Here is a 23333-nt window from a genome sequence, read left to right as displayed (position 1 = left end):
TCCATACTCCGCAAGCCACCTGATGGTGTGTGGCTCAGAGTATCTTGAGTACCTCTATCAGTTCTCCCTTCTATTCCAGTCTCGTATTGTTCACGGAAAGGAAGATTGCTGGTATACCTCTGTGTGGTCTCTAATCTCTCTGATTTTATCCTCATGGTCTCTTCATGAGATATATGTAGGAGGTAGCAATATACTGCTACACTCCTCGGTGAAGGTATCTTCTCAAAACTTCAACAAAAGCTCTTGCTGAGCTACTGTGCATCTCTCTTGCAGAGTCTTCCTCAGCAGTTTATCTATAATTTCCGTAACACTTTCACAATTACTAAATGATCCTGTAACGAAGTGCGCTGCTCTCCGTTTGATCTTCTCTACCTCTTCTATCAACCCTATCTGGTACGGATCCCACACTGCTGAGCAGTATTCAAGCAGCGGGCGAACAAGTGTACTGTAACCTTTTTCCTTTGTTTTTGGTCTGTATTTCCTTAGGATTATTCCAATGAATCTCAGTCTGGCATCTGCTTTACTGACGATTAATTTTGTATGGCCATTCCATTTTAAATCACTTTTAATGCCTACTCCCAGATAATTTTTGGAATTAACTGCGCCAGTTGCTGACCTACCATATTGTAGCTAAATGATAAAGGATCTTTCTTTCTGTGTATTTGCAACACATTACACTTGTTTACATTGAGATTCAATTGCCATTCAGTGCACCATGCGTCAATTCATTGCAGATCCTCCTGCATTTCAGTACAATTTTCCATTGTTGCAGCCTCTCGGTATACTACAGCATCACCTGCAAAAAGCCTCAGTGAACTTCCGATGTTATCCACAAGGTCATTTATATATAATTTGAATAGCAACGGCCCTACGACCCTCCCCTGTGGCACACCTGAAATCACTCTTACTTCGGAAGACTTCTCTCCATTGAGAATGACGTGCTGTGTTCTGTTATCTAGGAACTCTTCAATCCAATCACACAATTGGTCTGATAGTCCATATGCTCTTACTTTGTTCATTAAATGACTGTGGGGAACTGTATAAAACGTTTTGCGGAAGTCAAGAAACACAGCATCTACCTGGGAACCCATGTCTATGGCCCTCTGAGTCTCGTGGACAAATAGCGCAAGCTGGGTTTCACATGATTGTCTTTTTCGAAACCCATGCTGATTCCTACAGAGTAGATTTCTAGTCTCCAGAAAAGTCATTATACTCGAACATAATACGAATTCCAAAATTCTACAACTGATCGACGTTAGAGATATAGGCCTATAGTTCTGCACATCTGTTCGTCCATTCTGGAAAACGGGTATGATGGTATCCCATCAGGTCCAGTGGCCTTTCCTCTTTTGAGTGATTTTAATTGTTGTTCTATCCCTATATCATTTATTCCGATATCTACCATTTTGTCATCTGTGCGACAATCTAGAGAAGGAACTACAGTGCAGTGTTCTTCTGAGAAACAGCTTTGGAAAGAGAATAAGTAAGTTTATAGACTGCATTCATTTTCTAATTTAGGTAATTTGGTGTTAAGTATATCTTGTGGATTTCTTGGCTAAGTAATCCTAAAATTCCTTATACATACCTAATTATGGCATTTCACTACAGAATTGAACATGGTAGTCACACTGATAATTGCTTAAATACAGGTTTGTTTTTCTAATACAGGAAGAGAAATTTTACTCAAAAAAGTGTCCACAGGCGGAACTTGTAGAAATGTAAAACTGCTGCTTTAGAAACTGAGGACACCAGTTTTGTTTCTCCTGATAACTTCCTCCTGAGTAGCCCCCCTCCAGAGAGTGGAATGGGGGCTATTTTATCTCAGGAATATTTTATTCAAGAAGATCCCATTATCATTAACCATACAGCAGAGCTGCATCTCCTCAGGAAATACAACAGCTGTCATTTCCTCTTGTGTTCAGCTGTTTATAATATCAACATAGAAGGGTCACATTGACTAATGTTGCGAGGCCAGATCAATAAGCCATCTGGGATGTTACATCTGCAACCACTGAAAACGCTGCTGCCCCTTTTCAGTAATTATGGCTATCTGTACTGTAGAAGCATGCAAGGTGCTTCACCTCTGTAAGGCCATGATTTGTATGTGTATGGGAGGGGGGATGGTGTTGTATGATAAAACAGACACCAACTAAAGAGTGCTAGGCAACAGGATACCGTGTTTTGGAAATATATACACTCTTGTGTATATCCATCTGTTGTTATTAGCCAATCTGAAGTTTGTCATACCAACACAAAAGGTTTGGTAGTGTTGCACAAAAACTGGTACATGACATGTTGTTTTTTAGGTTCCCATCTCTTTGATTAAATAGTTATTGCCATTAATAGAGCAAGTGTTGGTAATAATAGGAGGCTGTCTGTTAAGTTTTTGAGCGTTGGAACTCAAAGGGTTTAAAACCATTAGTTACGGGAAATGCTGTTCGAGCAAACTTGGGTTCTGACCAGGTTGTTATGGAAACTGGCAGCAGAGGGAGCTCGAAGGAAATATATTAGATAGTGTGGCATTATTTCAAAGAAATCATAGCTCTTAGAAAAGTTAGTTAACACATGGACTCTTTTGTCATTTTCTTTCTAAAGCTAGCTGGGGGTGCATGTGGTGTCTGTCTGTGAACTAGACTGGTGAGATAACTACAGGCTTTGAAAGAAGAGATTAGACAGGTAGTTTATTCTTACAAGGAGTCAGCATCGAAGCAGATACATTGCAACAAGTGGCAAGGGTGTGGGGGAGGAACATATCACAAGGAAAGCATGGTAATTGTCAAAGTCTATATGTGCTGTTTCTTGTTTTGCTTTAAATGTGCTACGGCTATGCAGTAGGTCTCCAGTGATAAGTTTATAGTGTGATACACAGTCATGAGCCACAGGATCAGTCTGACCCCTTTTCCTTTCCTGTGGCAATAGATGTGAAAGTGTGCTGTTTTATTTATTTATTTCATGATGACAGAAGAAATACTTGAAAACTATTACAACAAATAAATACATTTCTACATAGATATGCTCAATCTCAAGTTCATAATGGGTTCTGCCACTTCATATCTCACATATTTCCAGACTATTTTTGAAAGAAGTGTGGCCACATAAATGAACAAGTGTGTTATTACTATCATAATTTTCAAACTCTTTCTGATACCTCTCATTAAAAAAATGACATTCTTCCATTAAAGAAAACCATACTTCCTTCAATTACTTTGTAGGTAAAAAGATCAAAGAACACTAACCTCACAGTGACATACTTGCCCCTTTGTGTGGTACCATGTGTTGAAATTTTCTTTTGCCATCTCCACCTAGTTGAAGAAAGAAAATTAAGAATGTCCACATCATGTGGGCACACTTTGTAGGGATATGAAATGGAATGATCACATAGTCTCAAGTTGGTATAATACTGGGAAAGTGCAATCAGTCTGCAAAAGAGATTGCTTACAAATCACTCATGGGACCCATGCCAAATAGGACTATTAGGACTATCAGGGGATATTGAACATACACAGAGGAGGACAGCACGAATGGTCACAGGTTTGTTTAATTTGTGGGAGAGTGTCGCAAAGATACTGAAGGAACTGAACTTCTCCAGATGACAGATGTAAACTATACTGAAAAAGTCTATTAACAAAGTTTCAAGAACCAGCTTTAAATGATTACTGTAGGAGTAGACTATGACCCCCTATCTATTGCTCACATAGGGACCATGAGGATAAGATCAGCATAATTACTGTATGCACAGAGGCATTTAAACAAGCATTCTTCCCATGCTCCATATGTGAATGGAACAGGAAGAAACCCTGCTGACTGGTATGAGACAAAACCTCTGCCATGCACCTTAGGGTGGTTTTTCAGAGTGTGTATATATAGATGTGGATATAGACATGTAGTACATTATGTGTACTGAAAGTAAAACTTTACCATGATATTTTCTTAAGGCACAACAAATGTTAGCCTCTGTTTCTAAAGCACACATTCAGAATACTGTCATGGACTGTGCATATGAAAAGGTTGTGAAACTAGTCATTTACCTTGAAGGGGATGAGTGTTTTCTGTATACCCTTAACTTCACTAAGAGTTGACAGTATTGAATAAACATCTTCTCAAAATCCAGGATGATGTATCTGTTCTTTTCCATGTGTTCATGGTCCACAGTTAGCAGTTTTTTCCCCATGGGTAAACTTCACTGTTTCACAGACTGTCTCTTATAGATTAATGAGTGTTCATGTATGGCTCTCAGAGTTTCATTTAATCTGCAGGATTGTGAGATCTTTCTTCATGTATTCTGTCACTCATGCATTAATTTCTGACCTAAGGCAGATGTGGTAACTGTATGTTACCACATCTGATTCACTGGTGCCTCAGTGGGAGTTAACATAAGAAGATGTGAGATGCTGGCTCATGCTGTTATGGTCCAACTTGCGCTTGCCAACACCTGGCAGTGCAGGAAGCAATCCCATTAATCTTATCGAACTTTGGCTGCAGAGTTGCAAGGTTTAAGTCGCAAGTGTGTTTCATAACTACTCAATCTAAGGAGTCTTATGCAGACATAATGGTTTGGGATGCTATTATTATGTCAGTGCTGATAAAGAAATCTGCCAATTGGCACTGCAAATTTGAAGACCCCCCTTAGAAATAGTACTTAAGGTAACACAAGCATATGAAGTTTACCAGGCCACATGTTGTCAGTTAGACACCTGGGCTGATGTGGCCACTGTCAACTTAGAGGACAGTAGGCATACACATTCCAGCACTAGAAGCAAAGTCACATTGGTACAGCACACTCAGCCGCTGTATGGTGGACAAACTTTCACAAGCCCCTGCCTTTCTCTGCAGTTTGTTTTATTCAGCATGACCAACCAACCAGCCTGGGCTTCTTGCCATCACTGTTGAAAGAAAGATCATATAGCAGTAGTGTGCAGCTCTAGGTTGGCTCCAACTGTGTGTCTGAACCTTTAAGCTAAGGACATTACTTACACCAGGGGGCTCACAGTACTTTTGTGAGTTTGTGCCTGGTACACACAGGGCCCCAAGCTATTGGAGTCCATTCTTCCTCCCTGGGCTGCATTTCCTTCACCGTGCCCCTCCCTCCCCATCTTGGCTCCTTCCCTGCTACCCCCTCCTCTGTCTCTCTGTTTTTTTTATTTATATCAACCTGGCTATCTGCCTGGTTCCCTGAACACCTTGTGGTTTTGTTTCTCTTGCCTGTTCTTTCATCCTTTTTGGCATTTTTGGTCCCCCCTTGGTGTCTGAACTCCATTTCTAAATTTTCTGTCTTTAGTATGAGCCATTTGGGGAAGAACTCCCTCCCTAGCATCTATGGCATAGATTCCTCCAGCACCTTCTTTCACTGCTGTGGCTCCCCCTTTGCTCTGCTAGGTCACCAGCACATGTAGGCATTCTGTGTTGTGGGGCTACTATGTATCCAACTACCTGAGCTCCCTGACAACACAGAGATCAACTACTGATACCTGACTTGTTCCCTCCTCATGTATGTCAAGGAGTGGTTGCTTGTCATCCTAGAACTCCCAGGAACAGCTGCCATGCCAGATGGCCACGCTGTGCCTCAATGGCACTCATGGGGAAAGCCCATGATCAGAGTGGGTGGTGTCAGTTGGATGCTAGGCACACAATATGTACCAAACTGCAAAAATCTCGGCAGTCTCACCCACCCATCTCTTCGAGTAGTAGCAGATCACTGAATGCTGCTTTGTATGACCCTGCAGCCTTCCCTTCCCGGGCTACACCATGGGAGGACAGCCAGGCTTGCCATTTTGAGATGAAACACTTTCCCCACTACCTGGGCTGTGCTAGGATGACACATTCATCACCGCAAAGCAGTCATTTTTTGTGGATAATATTGAAGAAAACTTGGGTGAAGTGGAGTCTCTCAGTGTGATGTGGTTGAGCTCCATGTTTATCAAAGCTTCTTCTGTCACCCAATCTGTAGCCTTGAAAGCTTGTGATCACCTTGATGTTGTCTGGTGTCTATTACTCCTCACCAGTTTCTCAATATTGTCCAGGGATTGGTTTTTCATAGGTTCCTCACCCTACAAACTGATGAGGAACTCCAGGTGATTAGCCTGGCAATGTGGCATTCATTTTGCTTGTCATGTGCAGAAGGGTTGTGAAGACAACTGTAACGGCACCAGTGCTTTTTTTCTTCCTTTCAAGGGGAATACTTTCCCAGAGCAGGTTGAGGTTATGTGTTACTGATGTGATATAAAGCTCTATGTCCTACCATCCATGACGTACTTTCAGTGCTTGCATTTTGGACCTATGTCCACTGTATGGCAGACCTTCTGTGTGGTGAAGGGAAGCCCTTTGTTTCGACACCTGTGTGTATCAACTGTCATGACTACCACTCCCCACATTACCAGTTTACAAGAAAGAAAAGAAGATCCAAGAGTAAAAGTCACTGGATCATCTATCTTATACTTAGGCTCACCAAAAATATGACCTAGTCCAACCACCAATGATTTTTTCTACTTCTGCCTCTGGTATATCATTTTCCTTTCCTACATCTTCCTTATCCCAGCCCCATCCACCTCCCATCTCCCTGTCTCCTGTGGTTCCTATGCCCTCCCCGCCCTGTGCTGCTCCCCTCCCTGGCCAAAGAAGTGCTGTTTCAACCCCTACCAAACTGAATCCTGTAATTAATCCTTCACTGAATGGGAATTCTTGCAGGCTCTTACCTCTTTACATGACACAGCTCAGGCCCAGATTCCATCCACAACCAGATGATCCAACACTTGAACGTTATTCAGAGGCAGAATCTCCTCAGGGTCTTCAATCACATGTGGCTCACAGATGCCTTCCACTTGCAATGGTGAGACAGCATAGTCATCCCTGTCCTTAATCCCAGAAAAAACCCAATATCTCTCAACACCTACCACCTGATTAGCCTTACCAGCATACTTTGTAAACCATTCAAGAGGATGATTAGCTTATACTTATATTGGGTACTTGAATCTCAGGGCCTTTTGTCCCCATATCAGCATGACTCCCAGGAAGGGTGATCTACAACTGAACATTTACTCAGATTGGAAACAGCAGTCCAACAGGCTTTTTCTAACTGCCAACACCTTTTTATGGCCTTCTTTGACCTACATAAGGCATATGACATGGCTTGGTGCCGTCACATTTTAGTTACACCCATGACTGGGCTTTTATGGCCCCCTTCCAATTTTTATCCATGAGTTTTTACCCCACCCACTCTTCCAGGCTCAAGTTGGCACCTATCTCAGCATCCCTTGGATCTAGGAGAATGGTATCCCACAGGGTACTGTATTAGTGCCACACTTTTCCTCATTGCTGGCAATGGGCTTGTCACCTCTGTTGGGCCTCTGGTTACTACGGCATGATATGTCAACAATATTTGCATCTGGTGCAGCTCTCACTCAGTAGCATCTACTGAATGCCAACTCCAAGGCATCATCTGATGGACCTCTGCATGGGTCCTCTTCCATGATTTCCAGTTTTCTCCCTCCAGAATGTGGCTTATGCATTTTTGCCATCGACCCATTGTACACCCTGATCCAAAACTTTATTTAGGCAACCAGCGCCTAGATGTTGTAGCACAGTCCCATTTCTTGGACCTTATTTTTGATAAAAAGCTGTCGTAGCTGTCTCATATTCGCTACCTGAAGACCACCTGCATATGGAAACTTAATGCTCTCTGTCTCATGGCCCACACATCTTGGGGTGCAGACTGTGCTACTCTTCTCCATCTTTACTGTGCGCTGTGTGCTGTCAGGTTTATGGCTCGGCAGCCCCTTCCTCTCTCAATCTACTTCATCCTGTTCATCAATCTGGGGTGTGTCTGGCTATCAGTGTCTTCTGCACTAGTCCTGTCGACAGCCTTCTCGCAGAAGCTGAGATTCCCCCTCTACAAATATGATGGAGCCAACTCTTGGTTTCTTATATGATCAGCATTTAATGATTCCCTGACCATCCCACGTGACCTGTTGTCGGTGCAAATGAGGGATGTCTCCCTCCTGATACCCGACCTCAGGGTGGGATTGCCTGTTGGAATGCATATTACTTCCCTTCCTTGGGATCTCTTCCACTTACTGGAAACCCACTTATTTCCTCCCACACCCACTCCTCCTTTTATGGTGCCTTGACCACAGATTAGGACTGATCTATTTCACAGTCCTAAGGTCTCTGTCACCCCTGTGATATTCTGGCATCTTGTACGTTCCATTCTTGAAAAGTTCACTGATTGTCCTAAAACAATAGATAAGGTGGGGCACACTTTTACATCTCCTACTCACATGGAACATCATTTACTGCTGGGATCATCTAGTGTGTTCGTAACAGAGCTGCTAGCCATTAACAGGGCACTCCATTTTTTTTTACTGAGGCCTCCCTCTGCAGTGTTTCAATATGTATCGACTCAGTGAGCAGCTTGCAAGCTGTAGACCGATGCTACTCTCTCAACCTTTGGCCATGCTGCCTGCTCTGTTGCCTTCCGCTAGGTCCCAAGTCATGTGGGCATCCCAGGGAATGAACTGTCAGACTGACGGCATCCCTTGTATTGGTGGACTGTCCTCTTCTTTTGGCCCTTCAAACTAAGTGTAGCCTTCCAGATTTCTTGTCTTTAATATTAGCAGATGATTAATGGATGGTTGAACTGGTCCTCAGTTTCCTAAATGAAAGTAGTTTTTATTTTCAGTTATAAGATTTTGCTTTACTTCTGGAGCAGGGGCAGGGTGGTTGTGGTTGGGGCTTCTCTTCACGTTTTCTATGTCTGGGACCCATGACTACTCTTTTATCCCTGTTTTCCAGTTTATATACTTTGCCTACTCTTTTATACCTTCTACTGATTGTGTTTTAACTTTCTCCTTTTATAGTTTGACCCTTCTGACAGGATCTGACCACTTTTTGTGGACCCTCTACCATAATGCAATTAACTTTTGAATTCTGTGACTGATGATGTCATGTTCAGCCAGCCCTTGACAACCCTCCTGCCCTCCCTCAATCAGTCAAGGATATTACTGCCATTAGCCATGTGTGCGGCAATCTTGCAACTCTTTATAACTAATTGTTTATCAATGTGAGTGTGTCAACGACATCTTCCTTCAATTGCAAGCAGATACAAGTGCAGCAAAAACACTTCTGAACTCTTAACACTTACGTGCACCTCAGTTTGCCTTGACTGTCTGCTGCTTCATGCTATTTTGTCAGTTATAACTAGCAACAAATTCCTATTATTGGACAGTTTATGGCAGACATGACATAAAAGGTGGTGGTGCACCTATTGATGGTCCTTTTGGTGGATGGTGTCTGCTTGGAAAATTTGTCTGCTTTCACAGCCTTTGGATTCATGTTCACTGATTTGATAATTTAATGGCTGACTTCATACTTTATCAAGAACGAGATGACCCCTGCAGGAGATGTTCTGTGCTTTTTGCACAGTGGCTACACAGGGCCACAGATTACACAGACTGTATCACCCTTAAACTCACAGTGTGATCTTGTTTCTTTTGTGTTGTGCCTGTGCTGCTGGCATTTTGTGATCAAGTGAAAGAACAACAAGATAGGCTGGTAGCATTAGTTGTCATTGAATCCTTATCATCCAGTCAATGACCTGTAGTTGCTTCTGTTTCAGACATTGCAGGGTGATGGTCTCAAGTGCAATTTGGGTAAGTTGTATTTCTTTCAGCCTTCTGTTGAATACCTGGGGTATGGAATTTCCCATCAAGGGGTACAGCTGAGCAGTGGTCATACTGCGGCTATTGAGGTATGCTCTTGTCCTGTTAATGTGAAGGAGCTCTAGACTTCTTAGGCAAAGTTATGTATTATCGTAAGTTCCTCCTGCATGCAGCTACAGTAGCACATCCTCTCAACCAATGCACAAGAAAGGCACATTGTTTTTCTGGATGCCTGCCTGTCAAAAAGTGTTCTGAAAATTGAAAGGTGATATGAATTCCACCATGTTCCCGGCTAGATACAAACCTCATTACCAGCTTGTAATGACTCTGGATGCATCTCAATATGGCATGGAGGGTCCATGCTGTCTCAGTGTAACACAGATGGTTCAAAACAGCCCGTTGCTTTTCCTCAAAAATGCTTAATGTCGTTCAAAAGAGTTATTCTCAACTACAGGAGGAGACCTTTGCTATTATTTACTCTCTCCGGAAGCTTCACATGTTTGTATATAGTGTCAAGTTTCACATACTTACTGATAACACACTATTAGTTTCTCTCCGTAATACCATGGCACAACTGTCACATAAGATGGGCCCTGTTCGTCAGTCGTTGTCATTCCAAGATTCACTTCTGCCACACAGCTTGGCCCTCTAATGCCAACACTTTCTCACATATTCTGATTAGACCTGACCTTGGCTTCCATCAGGATGAAGTACTTTGTTTCTAGCTTGATTAGGAAGCTAGAAAGACATTGGATTTGTTCCCGATTATGAGTCATGCAGTGCCCATGCTGTCAATTCCAGTCCTGGTTTCCTTCAGTATATTCAGTAGGGTTGGCCAGATCAGCTTTCAGCTACAGCTTTGTGTCCCAGCCACAATTATTTTGTATTGTGCCATAGGTTAACTCTTGTTGGTGGCATCATTTTGCTGTCTACTGAATGCACTGTGACAACAGTGGTCATTCCAGTATCTATCCAGTGAGACACTCTTCACCCCCTGCAATGCGGCAATTGGGTGGGTGTTAAGAATGAAGATGCTGGATCACCAACTTGTTCACTGCCCCAAGATTGATTGTGAGAATCAACATTTAATTGTTCTGGTTCTAAGTGTGCAGGAAACCAGGCCACTCCACAGCAATATTACTCTCCATGACCAGACTGTTCACAGCCGTGAGAGCATGCCTACTCAGATTTTGTGGGCCCTTCTTGGACACTTATTGGTTGGTAGTCATAGAAGCCTATTGTCAGTTTCCATACATCGTAAACTGCTGCCCTATGACAGAAGAATCTATGATGTGGGTCCTCCCCTGTATTTTTGCCATTAAGGCTTCTCTACATCCTGGAGATGAACAACAACACATAGTTTACCTCATAGACTTTTCAAGATTTTTGTGCATAACATGGTATCCATTATGTCAGGGCGCTCTCCTTTCACCCTCAGTCTAACGGGCAGGCAATACCCCTCATAAGGACTTTCGATATACAAATAAGGAAGTGTATCAGCACCGCTCCAGTGGAAGAACAATTCCAACACATTCTCAGCTGTTACAGGTCCACAGCAGTCAATGAGAGGCAGAACTGCTGCACAGGCACCAGACACATACAGTCCTGAACCTCCTGGTCCCTGCCCTGCACCTTCCTTGGGCTTCTCTGTCACCGAGATGCATGCCAGGTACCCCCATCTAGATTTTCACTTTTAGTCACAGCGAGTGCTGCACCAAGCAGTCATTCACAGCCAGCACGGTTAGACAATCCTCATACTGCAGGTGAGAATGGCTGGTGACTCAGTACTGAAACCAAGTCCACCCACAGGTGAGAAACCAGCCTGTGCAATCCCTGCACTAAACTCCCAGGCCTTCCTCCCTCCAGCGGTCCAGGTCCAGCCCTTCTCTCCATTCTTGGAGACCACTTCTCTGTTTCTGTCTCCATCTCCTCCACCAGGCACAATCTTGCCTACTTCACCTCCTCCAACATTTTTTAAAGCCCTCTGCACCAGCATCATTGGCTGGGTGCAGATGAGCTTCAGCAACAACCAGTGGCTTTGAATGGTCCGCAGGTGCTGTACCAACCAGCACCATGCTGGCAGTGAATATAACAAGATGCAAGGTGCTGGCTGTCATGTTATGATTCAACCTGCCCATGCCAGCACTTGGTGGCATGAGCCCAGCCTTCAGGCACCGTCACAATAAAATAGCAACAGCAGCATCACATCTAGCTCTGCACACACAGCCAAGAGACTGCACCACTTCACGATTCAGACTATCAACGTATCTATTATAATTACAAAGCAGAGGATTCTCTTCTTCATTCTGTTATGGTTTATCTGTGTGCTAACTTGACTCTAGTTTTGTTGTACTTGTTAATTGTTTGGAGTCAGCATAGCTATGTACATTGATTTCATATTGAAAATATAAACTTTGAACTGGTTATTCTAGACATAATTATTTGTGTTTATTACTACAGCAGGCACTTTGCAGATCCATATAAACTGGGCCAGTCTCTTCTCTACAGTACATGTCAACAAATGTGCAGCTAAGAGCATCACCAAACTAATCAAGCATTTGGAGATTAATCTTGGTCTAAGTCCAAAGAACCCTGTAAATTCTGAGAATGTTGTAACCCTGAGACCTAATGAATGTTGCTAGCTAGACTTTTTTACTGCTTCCACAAATCTTCAGAAAGAAGTTAGGATTGTTTCGGAAATCATGTAGCGGACACTGTTGCTGCTGATATGAGTAGTGGCCTACAGATCACTCCATCCTATGTTCTCAATTACTCTTAAAAAGTGATCACTCGTCCAAAAAATTACTCCTTCTAGAATACATATGGAGAGCACGCTGAATAACCTTTACTATCATAATATTATTTTCCTAAGAAGTTCAATCGTCCACTGAACAATTGAGCTATAGTATTTATAAATAACAATTAACTTCTTTGCCCTCTTTAACTGTCTGATTCTCAATGATAACAGAGTTACAGTTTGAATAAGAGAGCAGCATGTCTCACTGGCATAAATTTGTTTTAAATATGGTCCTATCTGACTGACTTGTAAAGGTAGCAATTGTTTCTGAAGAAGAACCTCATGAAATTAAGTTCCATAACGCATTTTCAACAAACTGATGCTTACCTGAATCTCTGACACTGACAAAGTATGTAGGAGTGAATTCTCAATGCAACATGACATATAACTTTTGACAGAAGTAAAACAATGACAATAGCTCCTTCCCATGTCTGAGATTTAAATGACAGGGATCTATCTTTATTTAGTTATGTTAAAAGAAGACAGTACTTACCTTTATGTATCACAATTCCAAGTACCATACTTCTGATAAGGCACATTTAAAGTAGAAAAACTATTTAGCTTTATACAGTTGTAAGTAATATGTTAAGAGGGTTTTCTGTGACCATCTGCTGAAGACGTTCAGGAACCTTGAGGATTAACTTCCGCTTTTCATTTGTGTCTGCTCCAGCAATATCCATTTTGGGCCTGACTAAATACACAATACTCTTTTGCCTCAAAGTGATTTCTTCTTCTTTCGAATGGGCCAGCTAAAGAGCACAGTATTCAACTTTTCAGCCTGGAGAGGGACTTGATGTTTCCCCAATAACCTGCATTCTCTGGCTGTGTTTCTCCCTTCTTTCCTTTGTCCAAAGGCCACCGGTCTTTTTATGGGGTGATCTGTCATGAGACCTCTTTTCTTTTAGTATCCTCCTGAGAAGTGCTTGGTTTCTAATGTCACTTTCAGTTATTTTCAGTTCCTGGATGTCTTTCTTGACTTCTATCAGTCATGGTGTCAGGGTCTTCTTGCTCTTCCAGTAGTTGAGAAGTCGGTTGGTTAGTCTTGTTTGGTCCATCCTTGTGATATGTCCATAGAAAGTGAGACGTCTGTCCCTGGCTACATCTGTGATTTTCCCGGTGTGATTGTATAGTGCCTGGTTTGATTGTCTTCTGTACTCATCATGTATTTTGACCGGACCCAGAATTTTTCTCAGGATCTTCCTCTCCTGAATCTCTAGTTTATCTGTAAAGCCTTTCCTGTTCAGATTCAAGCATTCTGAGGTTCATATAGGACTTCAGGGCAGATAACTGTTGGGTAGTGTTTTCGTATGGAATTACGAAATAGGCATTTCTTATTATAGATGTTCTTGATTAATCGATATGCTAATTGTGACTTATTAATCTGAGTTGTTTGTGCTGTTCCTTCTGATAGATTAGGTTCCAACCATTCTCCTAGATACTTGAATCTGTCAGCTTTCTCAATTTGACCTTGTTCCTACTGTAGTTCACTGGGAGTATCACTGATGTTGGTGAGGTATTATGTCTTTTCAAGCGACAATTGGAGTTGTACCTTGGTAGTCTGGAGTTTGAGAATGTTGAGCTGCTTTACTGCTACTTTCACTGAGCTTGCTGTACATGCCAGATGATCTGCGTAAGCTAAACAGTCTACTACTAGTCCCTTCCATTTGTGTCCCAGATAAATACTGCTCGGTATATTTTGTACTTCCATTTCTTTTCACCACTCTCTGATCACCTTGTCAATGCACAGTTGAAGAGAAGAGGTGAAAGCCCATCTCCCTGTCTAACTCCTTTCTTTATCTCAAAGCTTTCTGAAAGTGTTACTCTGAACTATACTCATGATCTATTGTTTATTCGCTAGTTTAATTTGACTTAATACTGACTTCAAGTTAAGGATCTGTTCAGCAAAAGAACATCCTTTTCTAAAATCACCCTGATAATCTCCAAGTTTTGGGTCCAATTGAGGTTCAGCTCTGTTCAGTAATGCCTTCGATAATATCCTATAGGTGACTGGTATCAATGAGATCCCTCTATAATTGTTGATGTCAGACAGATCACCCTTACTGTGTAAGGGGTGGATCAGAGCAGATGTCTGGTCATCTGGTAACTTCTCAGTATCCTAAATGTTCTGTAGGATGTCAGTAAACTAGCTGATTGCTTTGTCTTCAGCTTGCTTCCACAACTCTGCAACTATAGTGTCTTCTCCTGGTGCTTTGTTATTCTTCAGGGACTGAATGATGCTTCATACTTCTTCTTCTGTTGGAGGGTGAGAGTTTGGTTGTCTGGGACTGTCTTGATAGATAAAGGAGGTGTTAGGGGACTCACAGTTAAGGAGATTCTCAAAATATTTGGCCAATATGTGGCAGTTGTCTTTGTCATTATAGGCTATGCTTCCATTTGGTCCTCTGAAGTGTAAGCTGGGTGGCACATAGCTTCTAAGATTTCACTTGAAAGTTTGTAAAAGTCAATTGGTCCTGAGTGTACTGACGTTTAACCTGCCTGATGATTTTGGCAGTTAGCCGGCACTGTTTTATGAACTTCTCCTTATTTGTTTCAGACTTCTGTGAGGTCCATCTTAGCCAAGCTGCCTGTCTTGTTGCGATTGCTTGGTCACAGGTACTTGTCCACAACTCATGTTTCCTCTGTTTCCTTAGTGGGGCGACTTCTGTTGCAGCTTTTACCAATTTGTACCTTAGCTGGTCCCAGTTGTTGCATTCATGATCTAGTGTTTGCATTCTCTCTGTAAGCATATTGCAGGTTGTCAGTTTTTCCAAGTCAGACTTGGTAAGTTTGGGAATTTGAGGCTTTCTTGTATTCCTAGGTAGAAATTGGAATTTTATTTTTTAGAGGTAGTGGTATGAGTGCAAGCTCACCCCTCTTAACAATCTCACATTCTGGATTTATCTAAAGGACTTTCATGAAATGGCCACATGATCTATTTGAAACTCTCCTGGGAGTTATTGGGTGAAGTCCCTGCCTTCTGTTTTCTTGGTAGATGCTTAAAGGCTGTGGATTTCAGACATTTATAATTTTTTCTTTAGTATTTTGAAATATTCTTTTGACTAAGATAAGAATTATCGTTTGTGTCTTTATGTCTAAATTTAAGCTTCCTTTTCTTTCCAGAAGTGTGGTGAGAGATATGGCCAGTATCCATGCCCACAGCATATTGAGGAAGGGGACATTAATAAACCTCTACACCTTTGTGGAAAGAAATTGTGCCGTGGCAATCTGTTAATGAATAATGTCTCAGTAGCAAACAGTGGGATGTACCAGTGTGTTTATCCTTATGGAAACAAAACTGCTGACAGAAAAACAATTGTTTCATATATTTTGGAAGTTGTTGGTATGTACTGGATCGGAAAGTATTTATAAAGTTAATATATAGAAACATGAACCTGTATAAAAGCACTTTAACTAATGTGAAATCCAGTTTTTTTTATACTATACTTACAATAAATAATGAATAACAATAAACTCACTCTTTAATCTGCAAAGTGAACAATACTAGAGCAATATTTAAAGCAAACAGAAATGTATTTGTCGCATATTCATGTGGTTACATTCCTTTTTCAAAATATGGAGAGAGAAGAGAACACTTACTCACAATTTTATTAAATTTATTCTCTTCCATGTCATGCTTGAGAAACAGAAACAAGAAAAATATGGGAGTCATAGCAAAAACTGGTGTGGGGGTGGGGTTAGGGTGTGGAGAAGTATACATACACCATAGGCAATTGGTGAGTTCTAGAAGAGCAGCTTCAAGCACTGAGATAAAATAAAACAAAAAATAGGACAGTTAATTTGTCACTAAACCCTCTGTCAGGCACTTTATTGTGAATAGCAGAGTAATCACCTAGATGTATCTGTAGAGCTCCTGTGCAGAGATATTTGTTTAATAAGAGCACACACAGTACATAAGATACATCATTGAACTCCAAATAACAATGCAAAAAGATGCCATGGACAGTGAATAGTGACTAGATGCGTACATTAGGAAAATAGTGAAATTGTATTTGACTCACTGAAACAAGTAGGTAACTGTTATAGTAGCTGTGGAATTAGAGAAGTGAATGCTTTTCTAACAAGGAAATGGTAAACAAAGCCACAGAGACATAGCCAATAATAATATCTGAGTGGAAGGACCCTTTCCATTCAATAAGTCTGATGTAATCTAATTCATAAGAATGGTGCTTTCATTGTGTGTAACAAGCACAGATAAGGTGATTATCGTCATTAGAATGGCCTCAAAATCTCATTACAAATATTTTATTATGCCTTTGATCTCCACAAATGTCATAAAATGTCATACCTGACTCAAAATATGTTTAATGTTCTTATAATATAATATGAATAGGTAAAAAGTCTACTCACCAAGTGGCAGCACGAGAAAACACATATAAAAGATACGAAAATGCACAATCTTTCATAATCAGTGAGTGGCTCCTACTTCTGGCAGAAGGGTTGAAGGGAAAGGAAGACAGATGAGGGAAAAGGACTGGTAAGATTTAGGAAATGGGGAGAGCTGCAGAAAAGTCACCCAGAATCCCAGATCAGGAGAGATATATTGAATGGGATGAGAAGAAAATACCAGTATACTTAGCTTGATGACAATCATATTTTATTGTATATCAAATCCCTAAGCTGAGAGAATTTTGCTGTATGTTTTCTTACTATTATTATTTGCGTGCTGTTTCGTCACTTATTTTGTCATACAAATTACATGTTACAAAATTTGTCGTAAGTGCTAGGAGAGAGAAAATATATGAATTTGAGAAAACACAGTACCAGATACACTAGACACACATTCACACTATATTACAATGAGTTATGAAATGTAGCCTATACATACTACTTAGTTTTATCACAATTGTGCCACTGTATTTACCACAGCCATAAACAAACACATTCCAAATGGTGTTGGCCTTTTGAGGTAGGGTAGTGATGTTAGTGAAGTTCACTGAAGCCTTGCTGGTTATCTTCCCCCTGTCAACAAACAGTGAGTCAGTACTCCCTCACCACATTGTTAAAATGACAGAGCATTGAACTAAGAAAAGTAGATGAAGGAAATTAGGAGGGGCTCTGCTGGACATGTGAAATAAAACATCAGTTTTTATGAAGTAATAAATCCTAAATCTCAAAGTCACTAGTCCAGGTAAAAACTGATGGAGAAACGTTACCCAACAGTGACTAATTATTGGACTAGCAGAACAGAAAGAAAGAAATGATGCTAAATGATTGCTAGTACTTGCTAATGACCTGACCTTAGCAAAAAAAATTGTTCATATGGCTCGAAGCACTATGAGACTTAACATCTGAGGTCATCAGTCCCCTAAACTTAGAACTACTTAAACCTAACTAACCTAAGGACATCACATACATCCACGCCCGAGGCAGGATTCGAACCTGCGACCGTTACAGCTGCGTAGTTCCAGACTGAAGCACCTAGAACCGCTTGGCCACTGTGGCCAGCTGAACTCCCTTAGCTGCAAGTAAAGGTGGATACAACACTGTTCTTAGCTCACTAGGACAAATTATGCACAACAACATAATAATTTGACAACTATATTGAACTGTATCTCTTGAATATGTATAAACTTTACAGTTACAAAATCGGAAACATAACTGAGCTTACTGTTATAACAACTGCTATTATTTTATATCTTGAGGTGTTAATCCCTGAATGGTAGTGTACCAAACTCTATGTGAATGAAATAGGAGGAGAAACAAATTACCCCTGGGAAACAAGCACTTGCCTCCTGTATGTCTATAAAAACATCAAACAGCTCTGTTACAGTATCAGTAATGGCTCAACAAATAAATTACAGTGATGTCACTGTCTTCTTTGCATTTGACAGATTTATGAACCATACCAAAAGAAGTGATGCCAGTAGTTATATCAATTATCTTCTGGGTCTGAGACTGAGGAAGCAAAAAAATATATTTGAATAGAACAAAAACGTGTTTGAAAAACAGAGATAAAACAGAATTTCAGTTTAAGTTGTATTAGATTGATCTATAACATTAGGCTTAACAGTGTTTTTTTCCTGTTGGAGATGTGGCACCAGGTGTCTATACACAGTTCATACAATTCCTGTAAATTGTGGGCCACTGGTATGTGTCTAGGAGTTGGTACCCAATGACATCCAAATGTATTCTATCAGCTTCAGATAAGACAAATTTGGTGTCCAAGACATCAATTTGTGTTCACTATCATTCTCCTCAAAGCACTGTAGCATGATTCTGACTTCCTAACATGGATAGTTATCCTTCTGGAAGATGACATCACTGTCGGTAGAGACATCAGTCATGAAGAGACTTAGGTGGTCTGCAATAATATTCCAGAAGATCACAGCTGTCATGGAGCCTTTGATTACTACCACAGATCCCACAGAAGCCCAGGTGAATGTTTCCAATAGCACAATACTGCCCCCATTGGCTTGTAATGATGAGGAGCACATTTCAAGCAGCTGTTTGCCTGGATAAGAGCATATACGGGCATGATTACTCTAGTATAACAAAATGGTGGTTCACCAGACCAGGTGACATATTTCTATTGACCCATGGTCCAATCTCAATGATCATGTGCCAACTGCACCTGTTACTTATGATGTTGGGTCAAAATGGATATACCATCAATTGCTACCTTTATTACTTTACAGAACTTGCATGCTTCTGACATCCACCTCCTGTGAATAGGCATAGGTGACCCTTACTTGCGGTTTGCCTGTTTTACAGCCACTGTCCATAGATTCCCATGACAGTAGCATGAAACCAGCCAACCTGCTTCTCTATTTCCAAAATGCTCATTCCCAGGATGTGGGCCATAACAAGGTTCCCTTTCTCAATGTTGCTCATGCCAGTGGTTATCTTGATTTGTGGCCCATCTTATCTCTAGAATGCTTTCCAATTTGTCTCCCCTCAGCTTACATACTTTTTTTTAACTATTTCATGAGCTGTTAACACTGCCAGGTAGCATTCATTCTCATGGTAGACAGGTCATAAAGTCTGACTCATCAATATACACTGCAATTTTGGCAACCTCATTAGCTCATAATGAAGGTAGGTTGACCATTGTAAGAGTTCTTTACAAACATTAGATAAAGACAGCAAATAAAGAGGCTCAGTCTTTACACATATGACACAACTACAAGAAGATAAACTGCTCATAAAGGATCATACGTGACAATGTTTCTTGAGCTGCATCAGGGAACAGCATTGCGTATAGCACCCATTAAGAAAATACATTGAAATAATAAGTGAAAACATGACAGAAACAGGCACTTCATGAGTCCTGCTGTGATTTATCTGCCGCACAAGTCCTTAATAGGATTATAGATGTAATATTCAGAAAAATCAAAGAGAGACACAAGTGGGATTATAGCACCTGAGTCAACAAGGAATATGAAACTGGTTTCAGCAACTACCAGAGACAGCTGATATTGCTGCTACATCAATAGACTCGACTGATGTTCAACAGGAGTGTTGATGGGTGAGATCTAGTACAGACTAAGAATAAAAAGGAATGGAGTACGTTCCTTGCATCAGATAGGCATATTAGATTTGCAGAGCTCAAAAATGCTCAAATGTGTTTGAAATCTTATGGGACTTAACTGCTAAGGTCATCAGTCCCTAAGCTTACACACTACTTAACCTGAATTATACTAAGGACAAACACACACACCCATGCCCGAGGGAGGATTCGAACCTCAGCTGGGACCAGCCACACAGTCCATGATTGCAGCACCTCAGACCACTCGGCTAATCCCGTGCGGCGTTTGCACACCTAACATAGTAAAAATGTAAATGTTAAGTGGCATCATTGGCTGGATATCCAACAGGATATGATCATCTGCTGTCATAAAGGATGTTCTTCCTCCACAAAAATGGCCCTTTTGTTGTGGATGTGTAGGAGATGTGTTGTAGGTGCAGTGTTGATGAGTGTAATAGGTGCATGTATAGTGTAGTCTTGTGTTTGTGTTGTTTGTTTTTGATGATGATGATGATGATAGAAGGGAGAGGGAGAAACGTGGTGCCAACACATAGCCTCTTTAATAGCACCAAGGGGACTGCTGACCTGAATGTCCTGATCCAGTGGATGGCTCCAACAGTGTCATTTGCCGTCTCTACATGAGAATTGGCGGAGAGGCTTGGAATTAAATCCAGAACGCTGATGGAAAGACTGGTGATCAGGTACTTTACATCACCACCTGTCCCCCTACCGCTACCCCCACCCCCCTTGCTAGCCAAATACTTGCACTGAAAATTTCATCCACAACCAGTTTTGAAACTAGATTACCTCAGAGTTGAGTGCTACCACACAGAAGCATGTTAACAGTTGCAGCCTATGGATGCAGGTAGCTAATATAGAAGTAACTAGTAACATCTTGGAAGTTACTGATGTAACTCAAGAAATAGTAATTAACATTATTTGCTTTTTTATTTTTCGCCTTTCTCCAACAATTCTTCCTCTGATAATGGGAAGAAATTAGAAACTCTTAAAAGAATGTGAGTGTAACCAAGTAATTGGCAATTACTGTAAAAGTATTTGGGCAATTGTTTTTATGCATATTGTATATGTTGAAAGGGAGGGAGGGGCATACCTTTCTTGTGTTCATGTATATTTATAGGTCAGGCATGGAAGGGGAAGGGATGTGGACAAATTCAAGACTGGAAGAATAAGAGTAATTGAAGGAGAAATTTTGATGGTCATTCAAGCTTTCCACAACAAAAATTTTTCTTTCTCTGCAATGTATCTGGAGACAAAAAGAAGGAAAGAGTGCTCAGAACACTAGGTGCAAAATAAAGTATAGGTTGTAATGGAATGAAAGAGATGCAGTTGGAAATCAAACAATAGAAAATCCAGGATGGACTGTAACAATATTATGAAAAGGAAAGTTGCCACTCACCAAATAGTAGAGATGCTAAGTCACAGATAGGCACAATTAAAAGACTGTCACAAATTAGCTTTCAGCCAGTATGACCTTCATCAAAAATAGATGACAGTCACAGGCACACGTGCATGCCAACACACGCACGCACACACACACACACACACACACACACACAAACACACACACACACACACGACTGTAGTGTGGCTTCAGTTGTCAGAGACTGCAGTCGTGAGTTGCATTTGCGCGCGCGCGCGTGTGTGTGTGTATGTGTGTGTGTGTGTGTGGGGGGGGGGGGGTTATTTTTGACAAAGGTCATACTGGCCAAAAGCTAATATGAGACAGTATTTTTGCTGTGCCTATCTGCGACCACTGTATGGAGAGATGCAGTTAGGCTATTTTTATTTTATTAATTAGTACTCTTAAATATAGTCATCAGTAAAATACTCACTTTTGCTAGGCCATGGGTGATCCCTTATCTTCTTAAACTTGAGGTGGATGTTATGTTTATGTTTATTTGGATGTTGACAGGATACCATTTCTCATAAGGAAAGAAGGTATGAAGACAGTTTAAAGTGATGGAAACTGCTTATGCTCTTGTACAATCCATTTTTCCTGGTTACTAATTTTTCAGGTTCTTCTTGAATACACTGCATTTACATTTTTATATGTGTATTTAACATTTATCTCACAAACTAATTAGTACAGAATTTATTACTTGTATTTAATGAAAAAATGTAAGTAAAATTATCCAACTTTCAGGCAATATTGAACATTAATGAGCAATTAGACTTATAATAACAATGAGAAATATAGTAACCGAAGTTTATTAGTTTATTTCAGCATGCTTCATCACTTCCACATACTACATATTTATCACAAAAAATAACCATAACACACTACAACATTTTGCAAAAATATAATCTCTGATCAGACCACAGTGTGGCATAGTTGTATGATTTACTTTCATTGAAGTGTTGAGTTTCTCTTCGTGGACTCCTTTATAAAAACAATCAATGAAAATTTTCCTATAATGTTATGCAACAATGTCAGTGAAAATTTTGGTTATTATTTCAGAAACTGCAGAATGCCCACAAATTTTGGAGGTGTTTCCAGAGAATGTAACAGTTCTGGAAGGCTCACAAATTATTTTCAGTTGCAAAGCACTAAGTAATGTTTTTGCACAGTTCCATTGGGTCCGTAAATATGACAGCAGCTCAGCTTCACAAACTATACGCTATGGAGACAATATATATGAAGTATGTATTTCCAGCATTAATTATGTCATTTTTGTTGATGCCCATTTTGTGTGTATACTAAATGGAAAATATTGAATATGAATGAGTTTTATTTACAGGCTTTATGTGACATTTCAGCAAAAAGCAGTGCCTGCTGAAAGGTCAAATTAAAAGTGCCTCTTCTTTCACACCCTTCCAAAAACTAAAAATAAACTAATATCATTCATCATTAATCATGTCTCCTGTAAACTAGCAGAAGTTTCTAGCTAAGCACATGCCTTTGGTTTACTCTAACATTAACAGGGCAACCTAGCACAGTGGTTAGGCAGTAGATTTATATTTCACAGGGACTCAAATGCATTACGAATTGTACAAGTTTAGGTCTCCATTGTTTTGCTAGATAACACACTGTAAGGCAAATACAAGGAGGGTTGCGCTGGACAGGCCATAACATGTGTTCTGTCACTTTTCTTGACCAATCTGAACTTTTGCTGAATATTTGGATTGTTATTATTTGTCGCTCTGAAGTATTGAGGAGAACCGGTCATGTGGTTCATTGTTCAAGTTTCTCAGTACAGAGAAAGAAAGTTCAAGAGCAAGAGGAAGTATCCATAGAGGATTTATCTTTATTGAGGCTATATTGATTGAAATTGTCACAAAGGTATCATCCTTCATTATAGTGACTGACAGAGATTGAATAATTTTTTCCAGATTTTTGTGGCACTGAACAACAATTTTTTAGAAGGCATTAGGTAAT

At 40.6% G+C, this 23333-nt stretch overlaps 1 protein-coding gene across 1 annotated transcript in view; it reads left to right on the top strand.

The window, feature by feature from the left end:
* Window positions 1-23333, top strand: part of LOC126355414 (uncharacterized) — a 138510-nt gene that overhangs the window by 94800 nt on the left and 20377 nt on the right. Inside the window, exons 4-5 of the mRNA XM_050005718.1 lie at window positions 15571-15790; window positions 22416-22597. Of these exons, the coding sequence (XP_049861675.1) occupies window positions 15571-15790; window positions 22416-22597 (402 nt within the window). The remainder of the gene's footprint in view (window positions 1-15570; window positions 15791-22415; window positions 22598-23333) is intronic.

This window comes from Schistocerca gregaria, chromosome 3, assembly GCF_023897955.1.
Source record: "Schistocerca gregaria isolate iqSchGreg1 chromosome 3, iqSchGreg1.2, whole genome shotgun sequence".
NCBI classification, from domain to species: Eukaryota; Metazoa; Arthropoda; class Insecta; order Orthoptera; family Acrididae; genus Schistocerca; species Schistocerca gregaria.
Note: the sequence above shows the minus strand (reverse complement) of the source record. Positions and strands in the feature narration are given on the sequence as shown.